The sequence below is a fragment of the Sus scrofa genome, chromosome X (assembly GCF_054392235.1).
Source record: "Sus scrofa isolate SSC_HxYL_T2T_F1_AM1 chromosome X, Sscrofa_HxYL_maternal_Yorkshire_Landrace_v2.0, whole genome shotgun sequence".
NCBI lineage: Eukaryota > Metazoa > Chordata > Mammalia > Artiodactyla > Suidae > Sus > Sus scrofa.
In genome coordinates this window covers 7942501-7965242 of record NC_139401.1, presented here as the reverse complement: position 1 = coordinate 7965242, position 22742 = coordinate 7942501, and the positions used below count along the sequence as shown (strand labels likewise).

The following is a 22742-nucleotide window of genomic DNA, read 5'->3' as shown; positions in this document are numbered from 1 at the left end:
AATGACGCTTTTGTTTGTTGACTTTCCTCAAACAATGTCTGGGGAAATCCGACGACCTTTCTTTTTCAAATCAGGTAATGGCAAGGGTAAAATTTTCCTGGACTCTCAATCCTAATCATAGGAATTACACTTTCCTTTTTTTTCTTTTTTTTTTTTTCTTTTCACTGCACCGAGGCATGTAGAAGGTCCCAGGCCAGGGATGGAACCCAAGCCACAGCAGTGACAATGCCACGTCGCCAACCACGAGGCCACCAGGAAACTCCCTATACTTTTTTTTTTTTTTTTTTGAGTAACAGGAGCCCACGGTGTGCTGAGGAGCCATGTGGACCAGCCCAACACACTTCTACCATCAGTAGTGAGACTAATGCAATTCTGCAATCAAAGAAAAGCATCAGCATATTTTGCAAAGGGTTTTCCTGAACCTTGCAAAAGAAGGTCAAATCCGTCTCTTTCACCCACGATGTGTGGCAAATAAAACCGTGAGGACTGCAGTCTCCCGGACAACACTGCATCTTTGGGGTGTCATACATCCCCTGGATCCCCCGAGGCGGTGAAGCCATTAATGCGGGGGGACAGGAACGTCCACTGTCCTTTATTCCCCTCTGATGTCCTTCAATGGAAGTGTTTCATCTTCCGAGATGGGCACTTCTGATTGAGTCAGCGGAACGGTACGCCCAATGATGAGGAGAAATGCAAATGACTGTCACAGAAAACACGTGTCACAGCCACAGCATCCCATGGGTACTGAATACAGACTTCCTGTGTACCCCCAAAAGGCAGACGACTCGCTGAGAAGTGTCCTAATTCTTCAGGGGCATGTTTATGCTCAGTTACGCCGACCTCAATGCCAAAATCAGATTTGACACTGGCCGAGAAAGTCTCCACCGACGTTGGCAGCAGCGGCTGTCCAAGCAGTGACAGGTCAGATCTCTCGGTCGACGTCAAATGTTCTGTTGGGCAGAGGTCTCACAGACGTTGTCATCAGCGATGTCCTGTCCAGCAAGGGCCACACTGCCCTGCATGGTGTTCGGAGAATAAGTTCTGAAGGTTGATAAGCGGGTCATCTGTTTTCCGAATGTCATTTCCTCAATTGCAATGGCTGGCATTCCAGAGAAGGTGCCTGCAGCAACTGAAACAGTGCTGAAAGGTGGTTTGCATCCATGATTCAGGTGAGATGGGAGATCTCGGGATCGCAAAACTCAGGTGGGTTACGTGGCAACACAGTGGAGTTCTCTACTGAAGAGCTCTTGGAGTTCCCGTCGTGGCTCAGCCGTAATGAACCTGACTAGTATTCCTGAGGATGTGGGTTTGATCCCTGGCCTCGCTCAGTGGATTAAGGATCCGTGTTGCCATGTGATGAGGTGTAGGTCACAGATGTGGCTCGGATCCTGTGTTGCTATGGCTGCGGTGTAGGCCAGTAGCAACAGCTGCGAATCGACCCCTAACCTGGGAATTTCCATATGCTGCGGATGCGGCCCTAAAAAGACAAAAAACCCAAAGAAAAAGAAAAAGAAAAAAGGTCTTATGATCCTAGCAAAATGAAGAAATTCTCTCTTGAAGGAGGAGGCACATGTTCCACATGACTCCCAAGGGAACCCCTGAAAGCCCAAGGTGGACGCTCTATGCAGTTTCTTTCGGAAGGAAAAGAGCCTCCCAATGCCTCAGTTCCTCATCAGCAGAGGAAGGGAGAATTTATCATCCAGACCACGACACACGAGAGGGGAAGGGGGTGGGCTTATCAGCTGGGACCCTGGGCAGCAGAGGTTGGCTGTCACCGTCCTGGGCAAACCAATGAGCATCCCAGTTACCAGAAAGAAGCCGGTTGGTTTATTTGGTCATGTGTGCCTCCTGACTACACATCAGAATCACCTTGGAGCATACACACATGCATGCGTGCGCACACACACACACAAGCACATACACACACGCGCATGTGTATGTACACTTTACATGGACAAATGCACATGTGTTTTCATGTACATACACTGAGATGTCTACGCCCTCCTCCAGACCAGTGAAACAGGATCTCTGGAAATGGACTGACTCCTGGGCATCCACAATGTTGAAAAGCTCCCCCCAAAAGAAATAAACAGGTAGCTGCGTTGAGAACCACCGAACGGGATCATCTCCAGAGCCTTTCCAGCTCTCAAATTTCTGCGATCATAGTAATTCCTGAGAATGAATCTCCCAGCCCTGCTACAGTCAGACTTGCATAAAGGCATGGCACTCTCCTTTCCAGAACGCAGACTATTTCATACCAGTACGATAATAACCAACATTACCGATGAAGAGTTTACATTTCATAGAGCCCTTTCTCAACATCATCCTTTTTTTTTCTCACATTAACGCCATGACAAAGTCAGGTTGGTTCTTGTTATTCTTGACTTTCTACAGGTGAGCAAATGGAGGCCTAACAATAATTAAATACATAGGTACGAGGCACATTATGCAATAAGCACGTGGAATAATCAAACCCACATCTAGATTTGAAATGGTAGCGAACAGCAACAGGTGCTTGGGGAATCCTAGCACATGGGTCTGAAATTCCACTTCTTTCATGTATCAGTCTATTTAACCTCTGCATATATTATCTCTGAAATGAAAATAATACCAATACTTGCTCTGTAGTGTTCTTGTAAGTAGTGCATAAGATTTTATACGGCAGACCTTATCACTGTGTCCATGAAGCATTAGCTATGATTATTATTCCTATTAATACTATTGCTACGTCTCTTCCTCTCCCCCTCCTGCTGTAATTACCACCACCCCTACTACTAGAACTGAAAACAAGAACCCCTGCTTTAGGCAGAGTTAAATGGCCCTTCAAACAGACAAGCTTTATCACAGCAAAACCCCCTGAGCTCCTTGCCGACCTCCTTCTGCACACTCCCCCGAAAAATCAGAAGGAAAGGAGAATAATCTCCCCGTAAGAGATGCTACGAACTCAGATGGTCCAGCCGTGTACCAGTGCTGAACTCTGGCCATCTGTGGTATCCATGGCAAACAGCCTCTAGATGGATGCTCAGCTGGATTTAGGAACCAAGTTGGAGATGGGCTGCAGAGTTGGAGATGGGCTACTCGCAGCCACCTCTGAGGAAGAGCCTATGTATCAGGTATGAGGAGGACACCTAGCGGGCAGCCCCCTGGGATGGGCTCCCAGGTTGAAAGGGAGCCCCCCTCCCCTTGTCGGGAAGCTCCAGCCAGCAGTGGAGTATGGTCATCATAGGAGTGTCTGGCCATTTCTGCCCACCACATGGATCCGCCATGGCCATCTCTGCACTGGAGCTGGCCATGGACCAGCAAGGCGATCCGTGGCTCTCTCTACCCACCCCTCTTCTGTTCCCCCTTCACGGAATCAGATGACACTGTGGAATGAAGACTTCCTGGTGACAAACAACACAATGCACTCCCCACACGTGTCAAACAACCCTGACAAGCACAGTGGGGTTGCACCCTACTCAAATGAGAAACAGTGAAAACGATACAAAACGTTCTGTTCCAAAATTCTATTATTCCACAATTTTCCAAGAGTTTATCTGCAAAGTTCTACGGAGTTATAAAATACGTCTGATTTCTCTCTCTTTCTGATGAAGTGCCTACAACATGAGGCTTAGAAAAAAGTGATTATGGATCATGTTCTATTCCTGTCATCTTTGTTTTGCAAATTAAATTTGTTATGCCTCATTAGCTCAACGATATGAATATTTTAATAATGCTAGATCTATAAATTGCAAGAAAAATGAATTAGAATTTTAAAATGTATTTGGTTCCAAGGAATTGAATTTCTTCAGGATATATTTTTCATCTAGAGAGAAGAGCTAGCCAAATTACTGCATTTCCACTTTAACCATTTAATTTCATCCTCATTTTAGTAATTCACATCTTCAACATATTGAAAACACTAAAAACAATCACAAGCTAAATAGCAAACTATTTTAAAATACTAAAATACTTAAAAAGTTGGATCTACTAATCTAAATGTTCTTAATATTAATTTTTTTCTTTTTTCTTTTTATAGTTACACCTGCAGCACATGGAAGTTCCTGAGCCAGGGGTCAAATGAGCACTGCAACTATGGCCTACACCACAGCTATGGCAAAACCAGATCCAAGCCACATCTGCAACCTATGCCACAGCTGTGGCAACACCAGATCCTTAACCCACTGAGTATGGCCAGGGATCAAATTCTCATCCTCACAGAGACAACGTCTAGTCCTTAACCCACTGAGCCACAACAGAAACTCCTAATATTAATATTATCATGGTTGGAGTTCCCCTCGTGGCTCAGTAGTTTAACAAAACTGACTAGGATCCATAAGGATGCGGGTTCGATCCCTGGCCTCACTCAGTGGGTTAAGGATCTGGCATTGCCATGAGCTGTGGATCTGGCGTTGCTGTGGCTGTGGTATAGGCCAGCAGCTATAGCTCTGATTCCACACCCTAGCCTGGAAACCTCCGTATGCTGCTCAAAAGCAAAAAAAAAAAAAAAAAAAAAAAAATATATATATATATATATATATATATAAAAAATCATGGTTAAGGATGATAACAATAAAATAGTTATTATGTGATAAAAGGCATTCTATACTCAGCATGGATTAACTCATTTGGCTTCAGAAACATTTTAAATTTTAAGCATAATCACTATTCTTTTGTACACACTGACAAGTATTTTATAGATTATTTGATCTGGTAAATTACACGTTTTAATGTTAATACTGTGACAGTTTAGGATAACAACAATGCACTAGTCAAAGAGTTCTTGTAATGCAACAAACAGAATTTTAGGCTCCTTACATGTATTAACTCAGCCTCATGCATATTCTATCATTTAGGTGTAATCACTGTCCACAATGTATAAATTAAGGAACAGAGAAGTAATGAAACCTTCCCAAGGACACACAGCTATAAGTGATCGACCCTGGATTTGAACCAGCCAGTCTGCATAAACCAGAAAAAACAAATGCTGACTTACCTGAAGCCATGTCACTTCAACTTCCAGTCCATGAGTGTGTGCATGCATGTACATATATCAATACATATGCACACAGGGCAACGTTACATCAAACTGATTTGACCGAAAGAAAGGCATCTAAATTTTAAAATGCAAATACACACAGTGCTTGGCAAAGTACTCACCCGGAATATGCGAGGGAGGCATATTGCTTAGTGCTTAGTGCATCTGGGCAGCCGGCTTCTTGGTCAGAGGAACCTCACCTTGCTGAAGACCTCCTGGAAGAGACAGAATGAATGAGCAAGCTCCACGGGGAAAAGCCGGCTCAGCACGCACACCTGTCTGCTTCTAGGCCAGAACTCAAATTTTCCAGTTGTGCATCAATCCCCGTCAGACCTCTTGCCATCCATCGGCAGTGAACATTCATTGAGCGCCTAGTGCATGCCATCCTTCTGTACCATCCCGCAACCCTTCAAAGGTAGGTATGATTCGGACACACCGAGACTCACCTAGCAGCTACGCACAGAAAAAGAACTCAATTTACAAATAGCTACCAGGTGCTCCTCTATGGGACAGTCAATCAAATACCCTAAACTCTGGAAGAGGATCCCCCAAAAAGGAGCTCCCGGCTTTTTGGGGACGGTGATACAATCCTGCTTAACGTACTTTTCTTCCCAGTGTTATTAAGATACAACTGACACATAGTGCGACGTTTAAGATGAAAAACATAATGATGCGATGTATATATATCGTGAAATGATGCCCACAATATGGTTAGCGACCATCCATCGTCTCATCTACATGTATACAACGTTAAAGAAATAGAAAAAAGAATACATTTCCTTGTGATGAGAATGCTTCAGATGTGCTTCCTTAACAACTCCCACGTGTAACACACAGCAGCGTTCAGTAGCTTTGTCATGTGGCACACTGCGTCTCTAGGACCTATTTATCGTGTAACTGGACGGGTGAACCTTTGCACGGCCTTCATCCATGCCTCCCCCAGCCCCACCCCCACTCCCACATCACAAATCTCATCTCCTTTTCTGTGAGTTTGTTCTTGAAGTAAAACGGACCTTCAGAACGAGTTACTTCCTGGTACCCAAGCCAAGGATTCACTACTTCTCTACATTTCAAATGCTCACCATGGAGTTCCCGTCGTGGCTCAGTGGTTCACGAATTTGACTAGAAACCATAAGGTTGCAGGTTTGATCCCTGGCCTTGCTCAGTGGGTTAAGGATCCCATGTTGCGGTGAGATGTGTAGGTTGCAGACGCTGAGGCTCGGATCCCGCGTTGCTGTGGCTCTGGGATAGGCTGGCGTCTACAGCTCCGATTAGACCCCTAGCCTGGAAACCTCCATATGCCTTGGGAGCGGCCCAAGAAATGGCAAAAAAAAAAATCAAATGCTCACCATGATAAACCGAGATACCACTGACATCGTACAGAGCTATCGCATCCTTATAATTACTATCTGATTTGTGCAATTTTAAATGCTTTACCCATCCTCGGATAGCCCACTGTGCAGGATTCAGCTCAGCAGTCATGCTGCTCTTACCCTGGGACTGATTGGGTGGGGCAGGCTCTTGTATCACCGGTACCACCTTCATAGAAGGCTTACACAGCTATGTTTCTCTCTCATTAAACAGTGGCCCACCTTCTCATTCATTAGCATATCCAAGGGCCTGTGAAAACGCAACAGGCGCGTAGCGTATCCCCACTTGATACTGCTGAGTAAAGACACTTACAGATTACGGAGACCGTTAATAAGCTCTTAACATGCCGGTATTGAACTGGGGGTTCCCGTGGTGGTGCAGCGGAAACAAATCCAACTAGCAGCCATGAGGACGTGGGTCCAATCCCTGACCTCGCTCAATGGGTTGAGATCCGGCGTTGTCAGTGCTGTGAGCTGTGGTGTAGGTCGCAGACACGTCTCGAGTCTCTGTGGCTGGGGTCAAGGCCGGCGACTACAGCTCCGATTCGACCCCTGGACTGGGAACTTCCAGGTGCCACGGGTGCGGCCCTGAAGAGCAAAAAAATAAAACCATGACCGTGTTGAATAAAACACTTCCGTTAAAGTATGAGTTCTGATGAGTATGTTAAGAAAATCTGCCATATTCCTTTACCGATGGCCTTGCTCTTCGTGGATTTAATACGTGCAGCACGGACACCCACGGCATGTCGTAATTTATCAATTTATTACGACACAAATTCAGACGGCATGGTTGTTAAAGCTGGCGGGAAGCTGTCATCTAGGTGGTGAAAAAGCCTAGGAAATAATTACATATCAATATCTAATATAACCTTTGTTCTAATGATCTCATTCGCAAACAGAAATTATGTGTTAAAATGATGTTCAGAAGTCTACGCTGTTGATAAGACGTATGAAAACAAGATATGCAAAAAGGAGTCTTGTTTACATTTAATGTTACGTCACTGACTGTATAATCAATTAAGTCATCGGCAGGCCGTTATTTGGTTAGGTTATATGACATTGATGGCTTTTTAGACAATGCTTTATACTACGTTTGAGACGGAAATCTGTAGAAAGTAAATTATACATTATATGGGAGGGGGCTGATATCATACATATTAATTTTACATGGGTAGTCCCTATTTTGTTTCTCTAAAATGTATTCTCTAACTTTTTCTATGAAGAATGTGTTTCCTCTGAACTAAGAAAACATTTTATGTCTTAAAAAATTACTGTAGGAGTTCCCATCATGGCTCAGTGGTTAATGAATCCGACTAGGAACCATGAGGTGGCGGGTTCAATCCGTGGCCCTGCTCAGTGGGTTAAGGATCTGGCATTGCCGTGAACTGTGGTGTAGGTCACAGACGCAGCTTGGATCCCGCATTGCTGCGGCTCTGATGTAGGCTGGCAGCTACAGCTCCGATTCAACCCCTAGCCTGGGAACCTCCATATGCCACGGGAGCGGCCCAAGAAAATGGCAAAAAAACAAACAAACAAAACAAAACAAACAAAACAAAACAAAACAAAAAAACCAAAAAAAAAAAATTACTGTAGGACTAGAAAAACCTCATACTTCTTTTGCGAAATAATTATTCCCCCTAGACTGTGTGTGTGTGTAATACACACAGTTTAAAAGCTGCTTTTCAGACCTGGAAAGTGCATCAGCAATAGTTGTAAGTATAAGAGCTAATTAACAGACAACTATACTAGTTAATAAAGAAATTATCTTATGCTAATTTTAGTCTTTTTAGGGCTGCACCTATGGCACATTGAGGTTCCCAGGCTAGGGGCTGAATCGGAGCTACAGCTGCAGGCCACAGCCACAGCCACAGCCACGTGGGATCCGAGCCATGTCTGTATCTTACACCACAGCTCAAGGCAACGTTGGATCTTTAACCCACTGAGCAAGGCCAGGAATCAAATCCACATCCTCATGGATACTAATCAGGTTCATTAACCACTGAGCCACGATGGGAACTCCTGATGCTTATTTTTCAAATGTAGTTTTCTTCTCCTAAAAAAAAAAAAAACTCATAAAGCAGACTCCATAAATCAATGGCTATGTGGAACACCAATGAACATTTTAGATAAGAATATACACAGAAACAGTCTGAACAAGTACCGACACTCCAGCCACTTGAATTTCACTCAGGACAGGACCTGATTCATCCACCTGTGAAATCCTAAGTCCTCTAGAGTCAAGGCGCAGAAGGCAAGGGATGAAAGGGACAAAAACGATCATATTAATCTCTGTTGTCCTCTTCGCGATCTTTAAACATTTGACTGGATGTGGAGATCCAGTCACGACTCAGGGAGGCCATAGAGACTGGCCCTTCGGAGGCAGCATGTGTAGACTCAAGCGGGTGACAGTGGTCTGGCCTGGACAGTCCGCCTTCGGTCTGGAGGCGATGTGGGGAGTGGTTAGATGAAGGCAGTGGGCGGTCTGCTGGCTTCTAAGAGGACTAAACACACAATCAACCGAGACCTCCCCAGCTCTCCCAACTCTGGGAAATGGGGCTTCATTTACATCCTTGCGGGTCTTGCAGTGTCCTGCTCTGATCAGCCAGCAAGACAACCTCTGGGTATCCAGAAGAGTATTTCTGAGCAGGGCACACATGATGGGCCCCCGGCTCAGAAGGACCCCACACGTGGTTTCACGTTCTGCTGTCACCGCCCTGAAATCTGTAACAGTTTTATCCTTGCACTTGAGTTTTACAAGTGAAGTCCAAAGGCACAGTAAGGTGCACACACAAAGGAACAAATCGGTTGCATGCAAGGTGCATTTCTGCTTTTCCTTGCTGCCACTGTCATGCATAGAGTCTGCGAGGCCCCCAAGCAGGAAGAGAATTACAGCAGATGTGCACAAAGTAAGCACACCACATCCAGGACTGAGTCAGCAGGAACACCACCAGCGTCAAGAGGACACGTGATCCCATCCCTAGAACGTCCTACCAACACAGAAAGAAGGCAAGAGAATACTGAGGACACAGTGACCGAGAGAGAACCCTATGATGCCCTTTCTTCCTCGCATCACCTGCCCGTATTAGCCATGTGACCTGGAGCGACGCCACAGGAGAAAAGCAAAAGATGGAATAACCGCTCATTCTCTTCCTTTCCAGGGGCCAAATTGAGACCTCCTCCAAGAATAGTGGTCCTCGGCCCTGGCGACAGCATAAGATCCACCTGGGAGCTGTCTGTTTCTTCCTGATGGTAAGTCTGACGTCCAGGCTCCAGAATCTAGGGTATTGTAGCTGGATCTGGGGAAACGGGCGTGGCCTGTATTGTCTATAAGCCCCCTGCCACATATAGACACAAGCAATGGCAGAATGGAGCATGCTGACTTTCTACTTCAGTGGCCCTCCTTCCTGCTCCATCTGCCGGTGGGAGGATGGGTTCCCCCACTTCTCTGAGGCAGAGACTTGCCCTCAACTATATCCTGAGTCCCTCCATCCATATGAGCAGTCGTCCTGCCATCTTGCCACGTGACACGGAGGCCACAGGCCTAGAGGCTGCACCACAGCAGAATGACATTCTCCCTTGTGTGAACAGGGAAGGAAGGAGACCCCAAGTCTGAGTCTCGAGAACTCCCACGTTGAATGGTTCGCTGCAGGACATGCCTCTAAAGATCCTGCGATGGTGCAGCTGGACAGCATCATGACTGGCTTCACTTACCAAGGTCTCTGCGACAATGTCCTCTGAAAACACCCTGTGCGCGTGGACACCTGCTTCTGAACGTCTGACCCTGGGGGAGGCAGCTCAGAAAAGCCATCAGGAAAGGAACCCTGGCTCTGCCGATGAGTAAGTGCGTGATCTCCAGAAGTTACCGCACTTCTTTCTACCTCGCTCACCATCCTGGCCTGGTGAGGGTCCCTGGGGGTACCACCTCACAGGGTCCTTAGCAACGTGACATGCATGGACAGGTGCAAGGTCACACAAGACGCAAAGAGTAAGGAGCACGTGTGTGTGTTCCATACACAAAAATGAATACGAATGTGGCATCACGTCCCCTCCAAGCACTGAGAGAAAGCAAATAAAAAGTCCACCTGGGACATTGTGCTCTGTGAGGTATCAGGTGGCACGTCATCCTAGCATAGAAAGCACAAAAAAAAAAAAAAAGAGGCATGAGTCAAATGTCAAGAAAAATGTATACATAATAAAAGTAGCTGTGATTTCAACAACGATGCGTCAACATCGGAGGGAAATCTACCTCCCGTGGGTGTTAAGGGTAAGACAAGTGGGGTCAGGGAGATGAAGAGCTCAGCCACAAGGAGCCCAGTCGCTCAACATGAAGCAAAAATGTGTGGTTTCTTTTCTAACAGAGGGAAGATAACCCTTACATGTGTCTGTGTTCATGGAAGGGTGAAGTTAAGCTCACTTACTTATATTTGAAATGTTACTTACGAATGTTTCTGTACCCTAGAGAATCCAAATGTTTTCTAGGATGCGAATGGAAAAATGTGCTCATCTTTGGGGAGGAGCTAATTTTCTAAACTTCGGAGTAGATGAAAGAGTAAATAAAAATAAAATTTGGAGTATACATATGTGAAGAACTGGGCAAATTCAACATCAGCATTACAAAGACCTTTTAGAGACGCCTAACCTTAGGGTTCTTGCTTTACGGGGCTTTTAAGGGCGATGGGAACACACAGCTACTGCGAGGGCTCCGTCATGAGGTTTGCTTTCTGAGAACATGGCCCTTCAGAAGCACACGAAGCGTGCAGGCATGCTCCCTCAAGGCGAGGAGAGAAAGGATAAAATATTGGAAAGAAAGCTTGGCTCCTAAAATGACAACATAAAGAGGGCTCTCTGGCTTCCACGCAGGAATTTAGAAACACAAAACTAATATTAGGCAGGAACACCTGGAGACAGGCTTCCTCGAGCAGTGGATGCTGTTGGAATGACTTGGAACTTACACTGCTTTTATTTACAGGATGAATTCTCTGTGTTCATCATTTTAAACACACCTGCTAATTGGGATCTAGGATAGTGCATGAGAATCCACACGATTCAACAAGGATGGCTCCATAACCCTATCCCATTCTAATAGTCACAACTCTGCCGCTGGTTTTCTGAGGAGTCAAGCCCTAAGAGGAGATTCTGAAATTACACCTGTCTTTTACACGTCAGCCGGAATCCTTGCAAAATTTCACTTTGACCTCCATTTCGGACTTCTGACCCATTCTGTCGTTTTCCAAAAAGGGAATGCATCTGTACAGTTTAGGATCAAATCTTTTTTTTTTTTCTTTTTTTTTCATTTTTTAAGGCCGCACCTATGGCACACGGATGTTCCCAGGCTCGGGGTCGAATCAGAGCCATAGCTGTCAGCCTACACCACAGCCACAGCAATACCGGATCTGAGCCACAGCTGCGACTTACAACACAGCGTATGGCAACACCGGGTCCTTAACCCACTGAGCAAGGCCAGGGAACAAACTAGCCTCATGGTTCCTAGTCAGGTTCTTAATCTGCTGAGCCACAAGGAAACTCCAGGATCCTATCACCTTTGAGAAATTCTATGAAGATGTTGCAAAGCATTTTTTTTTTAAGTTTATGTGAGGGGTGTATTTTTTTATGACTTAAAATAAAGTATAAAATACATTAGTGGACAGTTACTAAACGGTGACTATACTCTTTTCCCAAATGCTATGGGAGTTCCCATCGTGGCGCAGTGATTAACGAATCTGACTAGGAGCCATGAGGTTGCGGGTTCCATCCCTGGCCTTGCTCAGCGGGTTAAGGATCTGGCGTTGCCATGAGCTGTGGTGTAGGTTGCAGACGTGGCTCGGATCCCACGTTGCTGTGGCTCTGGCGTAGGCCGGCGGCTACAGCTCCAATTAGACCCCTATCCTGGAACCTCTCTATGCCGTGGGAAGCAGCCCTAGAAATGGCAAAAAGACAAAAGAAAAAAAAAAAGAAAATGCTATGAAGTAAGGGATGCTGGGAAGACATTTCAGACCATTTCCTACGCTACCAAATGTTTTAGGTAGAAGGGGCTCTATCATTATCGTCACCGCTGTCAGAAACAAACATTCATTCAGCATCTACTTCTCGGACCCTAGGTAAGATCCTTGCTAGGACTCTGAGAGCCACAGCTTTCTACACGGAAATTCATCACAGGCAAATATTTACAAGGACTTGGTAAGCAAAAGTATTGTATCATCTCTAACATCCCAAACAGCCCATAGCATTCATAAAAAGCAAACAAAATATTGTTAATTCAGTGGTGAACATGGATGCCAAATAGCACGTACTGTTCATCTAAACATATCTAAAACCACAACCAACTTGTCAATGCACCAAACATCGCAACTGTGTTGTTGTGTGTCTGGGGGACATACTTGCCAGATGAATATGTATCAGGTAGTTTTATATATTGAAAGGACTAGATTTCTCTGTTTTAGAAGAGATTACAGCTGCACTCTTGCTTGCCTAGTTGAACAAATATTTATCAGGTACTGCAGTGGACATGCTGATTTAGGCCAGGCCTCGGCCTACGGAGGCCTGCCTAACAGCTCCATCTGGACCTGGCAACAGTTGCCTTCACGTCTGTCCATCATCTGCACAGCACTCGCCCACCCCACTGTAGCCCACACTGTTGTTTCACAATTTGCTGTTCATGCCGATTCTTCCAGGGACATGCATGTGACAAAAACAGAACCAGCCGGAGCCTTTTTCCAAGTTTAAAAAGTGGGCAGTGAAAGATGGTTTCCACTGATACACTAAGAGGCTCTGAGGCTGCCGGCAGCCTTCTGAGGAGGTCCCCACTGCAGAATGAAATGAAGACAAGACAAACAGGAAACGGCCTAACAGTGGCCTTCCAGCACTCACTGGATGCCCTGATCCAGCCTTACCTAGAGCTAGTCCTACCTCTAAACCTCCCAGTGTTTAAACTAGCAATTTTCTTTTTGCTGAAGCCAGTTAGATATCTGAAACATACCAAGTAAAGATTCTCAACTCTTATAAGCATGTGTTACATGTTAGCTCTGTTCCAGAGGTCAGCCAAAACCAAGAAGTACAAGACAGCCCTTCCTCCACACCCACTTTGAACATGGAAAGTGGAGACACCCTTGTTTCCCACTAAACTAAAAGAGAATAAATGCTATCACAATTCCTCATGCCTGGTAACAAAGAGGAGGGTGTGATTAATAGTGACAGAAGGCCGCTTAATTGAAACCAAAAAGATATACTGAGGCAGAACAGTTTGTTTAGGCTGTGAAAACTAAATAGGACTTAATAGAATAGAAAGATGTAAAAGTACATTTCAGCAAGAAAAAACAGTGAAATAAAAATGGACAATGTATCTCAGGATTTTTTTTAAAAAATTGTCCAATGCCTACTCAGTCCTTGTCATATGTTAGACAGTAAATAAAGTTTATTTAAAGATGGAGCAAAGGCATGTGCTCTTTACAAAAAACTACTTTATAACACAGCTTCCAGGAAGAGGAGTAATCAGAAAGAGGTGTTGTCATAATTGATAAGTGCAGAAAGGGCAGCTTTAGTTAACTGCTACACTTGCTTTTGTTTTCTTTTCCAGATGCAAACAAGTTTCCTAAATGTTATAAATAAATACATACATCACATACATTAAGCACTTTTACCACTTTTTAGTAATTTTTTTTTCTTTTTTCAGCCACACCTGCGGGATCGAATATCAGAGCTGCACCTGCAGTCCTACGCCACAGCCACAGCAACAATGGATCCAAGCTGAATCTCCTACCTATGACGTTCCAGCTCACAGCAACACCAGAAACGTAACCCACTGAGCAAGGCCAGGGATTGAACTAGTATCCTACAGAGTTCACCTAGGGTCCTTAGTCCCCTGAGCCACAACGGGAACTCCTAAAACTTTTACTGTCTAACTATGAAGACCAAAGACAAATTCTGACCAAAAAAAAAGCTGAAGGAATAAGAAGGTTATCACATGCACCATGCTGGGCATATAATAAGAGCTTACTCTCTCACTAATTCATTTTTGAACCAGTGGAGGCAAGGAAGGTCTGTGCACAGGCTTTGGAATTAGGGAGACCTGAACTGATAATCTCTGCGGGGATGTGGAAAATCACTTCAGCTCTAAATCTTCATTGATTATATGTTCCCACTTGTCATCACGTTGGAAGTCATAGGAGACAATGGGTACAAAGGACGGACTGGCATGAAATGAGCAGTCAACAGGCATAATAACTATTAATTATAAGAGTCCAATAAATACGAGTAGACGTTAAAATAAAATAGACCAGAATTCTCATTTTCTGCCTTTGAAATGAGGTGATTGGATAATTGGATGTTTTATTAATTAGGGTGTTTCTTTTGATAACGGCATCAGTCATGATTAGATCCTGTACTCCAAATTAAAACAGAGTGGTATTTTGGCGAATTTGATGAAGCAGAAGGTACCAAAGCTGACACCACTTTTTTGACACTGATATTATTTCCCCAATATATCTCCTCCACTGGAAGACAATTATCTGAAGGATAACAAGAAGGGCCATTTCCAGTCATCTGCACAAACTGTGGCTCACAAGCGGCCAGGTCAAGGGCATAGCTGTTTTTAGCAACAAGGAAAACAGGGTAGAGGACACAGATTTTCCTTGACTGGGCTTTTAAAAATATTTAGGACTCTGTAATGCATCTTGTACTGCACTTTTGCCATCACCCCACGACACCACCACCTGGTTACCAAAGATCTAAACCCCCTTTGTATCAAAGCTATCATTTAAGCATGAAAATTTTGAAAGCTGAACTGCCCTATCTCACGCTTACACAGAATCTCAATTCCAAGCTCTGTAGTTAAGTAATTCTAATACAAGAACAGAAACACTCAGAAAATCTTTTCATCTTCATTTCTCAGTTCAGTGTCTATTATACTTGGAATCTTTCACATTAAATTAAAACTAAAGTTATTTTTAAAAAGTTATAAATTAAGGTTACTTTTTAAAATGTTACTCCTTACTAGAAACAGCTTGATAGTTTCATGCCACCTTAAAAGCTACAGATTATTGCATATTCTGAGATGTATCCAATCACAAGTAAACTACCCTTCCTAAGGATGCCTATTTTGAATTGTTTGCAGATGTTATCAGAGTGCTTACATCTATACATTTACAGATATATTAGCACAGATGTCCATATAAAATAGAAATACATATTACACATATGATTGATATATTTTTTGAAAAAGGGAGTTCCCACTGTGGCTCAGCAGTAATGAACCTGACTAGTATTGGTGAGGACGTGGGTTCAATCCCTGGTCTTGCTCCATGGGTTAAGGATCCTGCATTGCCATGAGCTGTGGTGTACGTCGTTGCAGATGCAGCTCAGACCTAGCATTGCTGTGGCTGTAGTGTAGGCCAGCAGCTACAGCTCCAATTCAATCCCTAGCCTGGGAACTTCCACATGCCATGGGTGAGGCCCTAAAAAGACCAAAAAAAAAAAAAAATACCCTTCCATTTAAAATAGAATCCCCCAGTTTTCCTTCAAGGAGTCAGTTTTTCTAGGGAATTTCTAACAGACAGAAAACAGGTGCAATGAAAAACACGCTTCTATTAGTGAAAACTGCTTCGCTTGCAAGATTGAGAAACTCAGTTCTAAGCCACTTAAGAAAACGAAGAGAAAGATGGGTGTGGTGTTGGAATGAGCCAGGGGTGGTCACAGCTGCATCCCCAGGCTCAAGGAATGCTATCACACCTAGGAGGCCAGCTTCTGTCTCTTTCTCAGCTGATTCCCTCTACACTGCCAGCATCCTCAGGCTGGCTCTGTCCATGGGGTGGCATTCACTCATGATCACCTGCCCTTCCTCCACAGAGACAATGACGCATGGGAAGGGATGCAGCTTTTTTCTCTGTGGGTTCAGAGGGATGTCCTACTCCATGACAGCAGGAGCGCCTCTCTCAAGATTCCACAGAGGCCGCAAAACAAGGGAATATTTCAACTTGGCACAGAGGTCCTGGCAACCCGAGGTATCCCCTTGATGCCCTCATAGAAAGGGTGCTGCTGTGTGCTCCAACAGTGTGGCCAAGACCCCCTGAAATTAAAGCCTATGCATCTAATCTTTAAAGTTCATCCGTTCACCATGCAAGATTCTGGGAGGAGGGAGTTTCCACTGTGGTTCAGCAGGTTAGGGGATCAACTAGTATCCAAGAGGATGCAGGTTCAATCCCTGGCCTCACCCAGTGGGTTAACGGACCCGGTGCTGCTGCGAGCTTCGGTGTAGGTCGTTAATATGGCTCGGATCCTGTGTTGCTGTGCCTGTGGTATAGACGGGCAGCTGCAGTTCCAATTTGACCCCTAGCCTGGGAATTTCTATATGCCGCAGGTGTGGCCCTAAATTTTACTTATTTATTTATTCAACTTTGTTTTGTTTTTAGGGCTGCACCCGTGGCATATGGAAGTTCCCAGGCTAGGGGTCTAATCAGAGCTACAGCTGCTGGCCTACACCACAGCCACAGCCATGCCAGGTCTGAGCCGCATGTGCGACCTACATCACAGCTCACGGCAATGCTGGATCCTTAACCCACTGAGCAAGACCAGGGATCGAATCTGCAACCTCATGGTTCCTAGTCAGATTTGTTTCCACTGCACCATGACGGTAATGCTGCAGCCCTAAATTCAAAACAAAACAAAACAACCAAAAAGATTCTGGGAGGAGGTGACAGGGATGAGGACCTGGCAAAGGGAGGGAGGTTAAGGGTGTTGTCACAGAGAACCATGGCTTGTCCCACAGGCATTCACACGTGTTAAGATGCCAAGGTTGGAAAATAAACAACTCCGTGTGGTCAGTAGGCTGGAACAGGAAATTATACTCAAGAGATCTGTGAGGTGAGGCCCTGTCCTCGGGGTACAGGTGTGGCAAGCATCCTTTACCCGGTACCTTTCTCTCTCTTCAGGAGAACACGCAGATTCCTCCTTTTGTGGGAGGAAGCTGGAGACAGGGAAAAGCCCGGGCGCTTTGTTTCTGTGACAGGTGCTCTTGCAGGTGCCCCTCCCCCGCCCCACTCGGAGATAAGGGCTTCCAGCTCCCCAGTTCAGTGTGCACACCTGGCGCCCACGGTGTGGTTTTGTACTAGCACATGATCACGCTTCAGCAATTACACATCAACTGCCTCCCCACCCTCGAGGACCTACGTGAAGAACTGAACTCTTGTCCACTTCTTGTGCCCTGACCCAGCCCACTGTGTGCTATACAATGGATGCTTCCTGAAGATGTGATCAAGGGCTAAAAATAAACCAGTTCAAAGCTAAATCGCGAAGGAAACTAGAGATGTGAAAACAAGCAATTACTGGAAAATGTTCTTAAAGGGCAATTAAACCACTTTATACCCACATCAGCTGAGTGGTTTACTTAAATACAATGGTCCAAACATTCGCTAATCATACACTATGCGCCAAGGGCTATGGATGGTGCTAAGACTAGGAAAACAAACATGATTGAATTTGATAAATGAACCTGATATTCTTCCTCACCTTAGGAAACTGAAGTTTTTAATTACTTGCATGTAGACGTGCTATAGAGCAGAAGGCAGAAAGGAGAAGAGTTTTTTTAGAGTTTTAAAGTGATAGGGGGAGTTCCCCTCGTGGCACAGTGGAAAAAATCCAACTAGGAGCCATGAGGTTGGGGGGTTTGATCCCTGGTCTCGCTCAGTGGGTTAAGGATCTGGCATTGCCGTGAGCTGTGGTGTAGGTCGCAGACATGGCTCCGAGCTGGTGTTGCTGTGGCTCTGGCAGAGGCCGGCAGCTGTGGCTCCGATTCGACCCCTAGCCTGGGAACCTCCATATGCCACAGGTTTGGCCTGAAAAAAAACCAATCAATCAATCAATCAAGTGATAAAAATTAAATTACAGAGCTTTGTGAACACTTTCCAGGAGACTTAAATTTGGTAGGATCTCACTTACCGGGATGTATGGTATGAACAGCCGAGCTCATCCTTCTTTTAAGCAAAAGATTCCAAAGTCGTGGTGCTCCTCCTGCTACCCCAGGAACAAATTTTTCACCCATCTTCTGAATCAACCTGCTGGCAGTGCCCAAATGCAGGAAATAGGTGCTCTGCCTCCACTGCCCCAAATTCTGGCTCTGTGGACTCTGTCCTTCCGTCATCTTTGATGCCATCTCATCACTTTAAACCAGACCACCCCAGGAGTTAAACCAGGGCCTTGTCAACTTTAGCATGCCTAGCAATGGCTGAGGAGTCGGCTACAAGGCAGACTCTGCTTCAGATGTGAAATGAGGCCTGGGGTTCTTCCTTTCTAATAAGTTTCCTGGAAGATGCTCTCCTGGGAAGACCACACTCGACCACAGAGTTAGAAGGCAGCGGAAGGATGAAAGAACGAAGAGCTTGTCCTTCCACATTTCCTAGATGCACACTTCCTCTCCCCTTCCCTAAGTTCCAATGGTAGGAAAGAATTCATAGAATCATGAATGCAGTTGTGCTATGCTTAGGCTTTAAGATGGCTTCAGAATCAGCTGTCTCCAAATGAAAACCAAATTCTTTTCCTTAGTCATCACGTCAAGAGCTCTTGCTTTCAGTGTGTTGGTGGGGCAGAAGCAAGATCCCTGGCAGCCCAAATGCCAGGAGAAAGAAAAGGTCCAAGGTAAAGGCCATTTAGGAAAGCGCCCCCTCCTCCCTCTTTCCGTTAAGGTAGTAACATTTGCATTTTTCAGATTCTCCTCTGTAGCTTCACTGAGACTTAACTCTATCCTTAAACGAGGAGACCTGTTGAACCTTCAACCAGAAAGTCTACAATTCCTCCAGGCTTGGTTATTAGGATTAGATAGAAAAGACACCGCTTAGGGATTGAAAGAATGGTCAGTCAGTCCTTTGATTCTGGGTGGAAACGCGAGCAGAGGTGGCTCCCATACAAAGCTGCTTCTCACGTCTCTCAGGAGCCCGTGGGGCCTGCCACCAGACCAAACAGAGGCTGATCTGCTGAGGGCCCGGTTCGCAGCATGAACTTTAGGATTTAGCACCAACTCGGGCGTTACCAGCCCACTTTGCAGAGAAGTCACCTGGGAAGCTCAGAGAGCTTATACAACCGGCCCAAGGTCACAAAGCCAAAGGCGGCCGAGGATGTGAACGGTGCCCAGAGCCGCAGTCCGGCCTTTGTAGCAATGCTTAGGGGAAAATCAAAGCTGGACTTCCAAAAGCTAATGCATATTCAGTCCCAAAGAAGCCCTAGACTCCGCCCTTAGGGAAGGCCGGCCCTCCTGAGGAGGTGGAGGGAAACCACTTCCGGGAAACAGAGGCCAAGAAGACCAAGCCCTTCCGGTGCACAGCAAGTGAGGGTCGTTCACGGTCAGCCGACTCGCAGGTGAGGGCCGACCCACGGGTGGCGCATAGAAATTAAAACGCATCCCTACGTTTCCGAAAACAGCATGACTCGAGATGAGAAAGTTTCATCCCTTACCCGCTTTAGGGGACACCGGGGTCAAGCGGCCGAGCGCGCGCCGCCATATTGAGTCCCGCGACTTAAATAGAGCAGGCGGGGCCTAGCGCTCGCTCGCGTGGACGTGATGACGTCACAGACCTGCGCGGGTACCAGGGCCCCACTTCATCCCCGCAACCTTTCTGGGCGGGCGCAAGGCGCTCGGGGTCCGGCCCTGATAGGCGGGGCCACATTGAGTGACGGCCCGGCCCCGCCTTCCGGTTTAGGGGACGCGGGGGGTGCTGCCAACGCGGAAGTGCTTCAAGCCTGCATTGGTAGGGGAGGGGAGGGAAGGGGAGGGGAGGGTGGAGGCGGGCGAGGGGCAGGTTCTGGCCTCAGTGGTGGCTCCCGGCTGAGTCCGAGAGGGCCGCTTTGGGGCTGATGGAGCGGCGACCCTTGCCGCCCTGCCCCCAGGCCCTGGGGGAGGGGAACACTGGGCCTGCATGCCCTGGCCGGCCCCCTGGAGCCTGAGCACCCACGGTATTCTACCTCCTCCAATCTGGAGAAATTAAACCAGAGTCGGGGTTAGGCTGCGGTGACTGAGCCTCCTTTTTGCGCAGGGCCTGGCTCCGTGCATCAGATCAACTGCCTGAGATTCCTAAGTTTCAGGTCGGGCCAAGTGCCTAATGTGAAGGTCCCAGAATCAGGGTCCTGCCCCTCCCCCCGCCCCCTCGCCTTCCCAGGAAGGGCTTCCAAGTGAGCAGTGTTGGAGGGAGGCACTGTTTTATACAGGTGCTGAAATCATGCCCACTGAGGTTTCGAGAAATAGAGCTTTACCGTTAAATCTATTGCAAGTATCAGGTGATAACAGCATTTCTTTGAGCCTTCGATTGCCCTTGCCCGCCAAGGAGCTCCTTTTGTCGTGATAAAATTAGCTGTGAAATATATTTCATTGTTGAATAACTGCATATTGCCTTATTGAATAATTGTGAGCATCTATTTTTTAAAAGCAAAAACGGACGTCTATTTTAAATTTACTGGTGCACTTGCAAAGTATAAATGTGTTGTTCATTTGGAATTTGCTAGAGGTCTCTAGAGATGTTATCTTTCTGCAATAGCCCACCCCCCAAAACAGTTTCAAAGGATCAAGAAAAAAGACCAAATGCCTTGTCATTTCTCCATTTGGTTTTTACCAAGTAATTAAAAAGTAGATTGCACTGTCTATGTACTGAGCAAATATGGACTGTTGTAATTATTTTAATTAATAGGATTACATTGGGTCAAGGTGAGACATGGGCAGGAAAAATACTTCCTTGAAAGACTGGGATGTCTAATGAGACTTTAATTGTGCTTAGAGCAGAGAATTATGTATTAAAAGAAAGCCTTGGATCGATGAGTAACAGAAGACTACACCAGGAGGGGAGCAAAGTATTCTAGTTTCAAGCATCTTTCTTTTTTCTGTCTTGCCAATTTCACAGCTATTATGAAGCACATCAACTTGTCCTTCGCAGCGTGTGGGTTTCTGGGGATTTACCACTTGGGGGCAGCATCTGCACTTTGCAAACACGGCAAAAAGCTCCTGAAGGATGTCCAGGCCTTTGCCGGGGCTTCTGCTGGTTCCTTGGTTGCTTCCGTCCTGCTAACTGCACCAGAAAAAATAGAGGTAATTAAGTAGTAACGAGGCTGTGTTTCTCATCAAGAAATTACACCTTAACAACGAAGATGAGTGTTAGCTGTGCTAACTGCCGAGAAATAATCCTTTGCCTGGGAAACGGAAAAGGTTAAGACTTCTTTTAAAATATAGTCATTAGGGATATGTGCTCTGCATTTAGGAAAGATTATTGACGGTGACAACAGGATAAGGAAATAAAATGCCTTACGTTACTCTGACTGTTTAGTCTTACGAGTCCAGCTTTGTTTCCTTCAAGCAAAGGATATTTCTCCCTGAACTGACCATGCGAAGAGCACAGGCTTTTCTCAGGGCCTTGAAGGAGTGGCTGGTCACTCTTTGCTTGCTCCTATTTACAGACAGGTGTGTAGACTAGAAGGCAGCCTAGTCATTTCTTTTAAGTGGAATGCTATTGGAATTTAATTTGTTTTTCATTCTCACAGTAAGAAGAAGCCCTGAACTCCCAGCAGTTTATCTAGAAGTAATAAAAATAAGCCTCATGAAATATTTCTGTTAATGCAATCTGTGTTTTTAATCAGTTTTCTGCTTCTAGACAGCCATCCTGCATTCTGGCTTCTGCAGGTGAAGAATAGGAGTTAATTACATTTTCTAGTGGCTTGGAGCAGTAATCAAACAGTGATTAACTCTTCCATGCCCAAGAATGACGTGGTCGCATTTAAATTTTCAAAACCACAACATTTTGAATGTCAAAAGTCTTGTTTTCAAATTTATGGTGAGCAGCTTATAGAAGAGAACCTGGACTGGAGCCCAGTTATTCAGAAATCCACTTTTATTCCAGTCTTTATGTACTAGAAAAGGGATGGAAAGCTTTAGAGACTGTACAGACGAGAACCCGAGATCTGGGAAAGGATAAAGTGTGAAAACTCCGCCCAAACCAGCACAATCATGGGGTTTGAATTGCAATCCCATTTTCTTTCTGAAGCAGGGGACTCCGAGGGGTGGTTTACCCCCTGTTCAGTGCGGTCTTTCCTTCAGGTGGGAGCAAACCTTGAGCTCTGGCGTTGCATCCTTCGGGTTTGGACTCCGCAGCAGGTTTAGAAACACATCAAGCATGATTGAGAATTGGCAGGATTTGTGAACGTACAGCCCCTTCTCTGTGATGTTGAAACACTGAATCCTTTCCTTGAATTTGAGACTTGACGTCAGTCCGATTACCTGCTCGTATTTATATCTTCGCTAATGTGGTGAGCCCGTTGCGAGGTCTCACTGCATTGGTAAGACCTGAGGGGTGGTATTGGGTGCTCACGTGAGCAGGTGGGGAATGAGTCTC

At 45.7% G+C, this 22742-nt stretch overlaps 1 protein-coding gene and 1 long non-coding RNA gene across 58 annotated transcripts in view; one reads left to right on the top strand and one right to left on the bottom strand.

Moving 5' to 3' along the window:
• LOC146394456 (uncharacterized) overlaps nt 1-19883 on the bottom strand; it is a 541612-nt gene extending 521729 nt beyond the window's left edge. For 36 of the 39 annotated variants that reach the window (XR_014835052.1, XR_014835051.1, XR_014835048.1 and 33 more), the window contains exons 1-2: nt 18316-19883; nt 5140-5232 (exon numbers count right to left, since the gene is read on the bottom strand). This is a non-coding gene — a long non-coding RNA (uncharacterized LOC146394456). The remainder of the gene's footprint in view (nt 1-5139; nt 5233-18315) is intronic. The other 3 variants (XR_014835065.1, XR_014835064.1, XR_014835076.1) reach the window with 1 other exon arrangement.
• Nucleotides 19654-22742, top strand: part of LOC146394455 (patatin-like phospholipase domain-containing protein 4) — an 81474-nt gene continuing 78385 nt past the window's right edge. For 8 of the 19 annotated variants that reach the window (XR_014834971.1, XR_014834972.1, XR_014834973.1 and 5 more), the window contains exons 1-2: nt 20071-20117; nt 21261-21445. Coding sequence is in view for 8 of the 19 variants with exons in the window: in XM_085007115.1 (XP_084863241.1) it covers nt 21266-21445 (180 nt within the window). In the remaining 11 variants the exon portion in view is untranslated. Of the gene's footprint in view, nt 19729-19915; nt 20323-21260; nt 21446-22742 lie in introns of those variants that run through there. The other 11 variants (XR_014834974.1, XR_014834975.1, XR_014834977.1 and 8 more) reach the window with 3 other exon arrangements.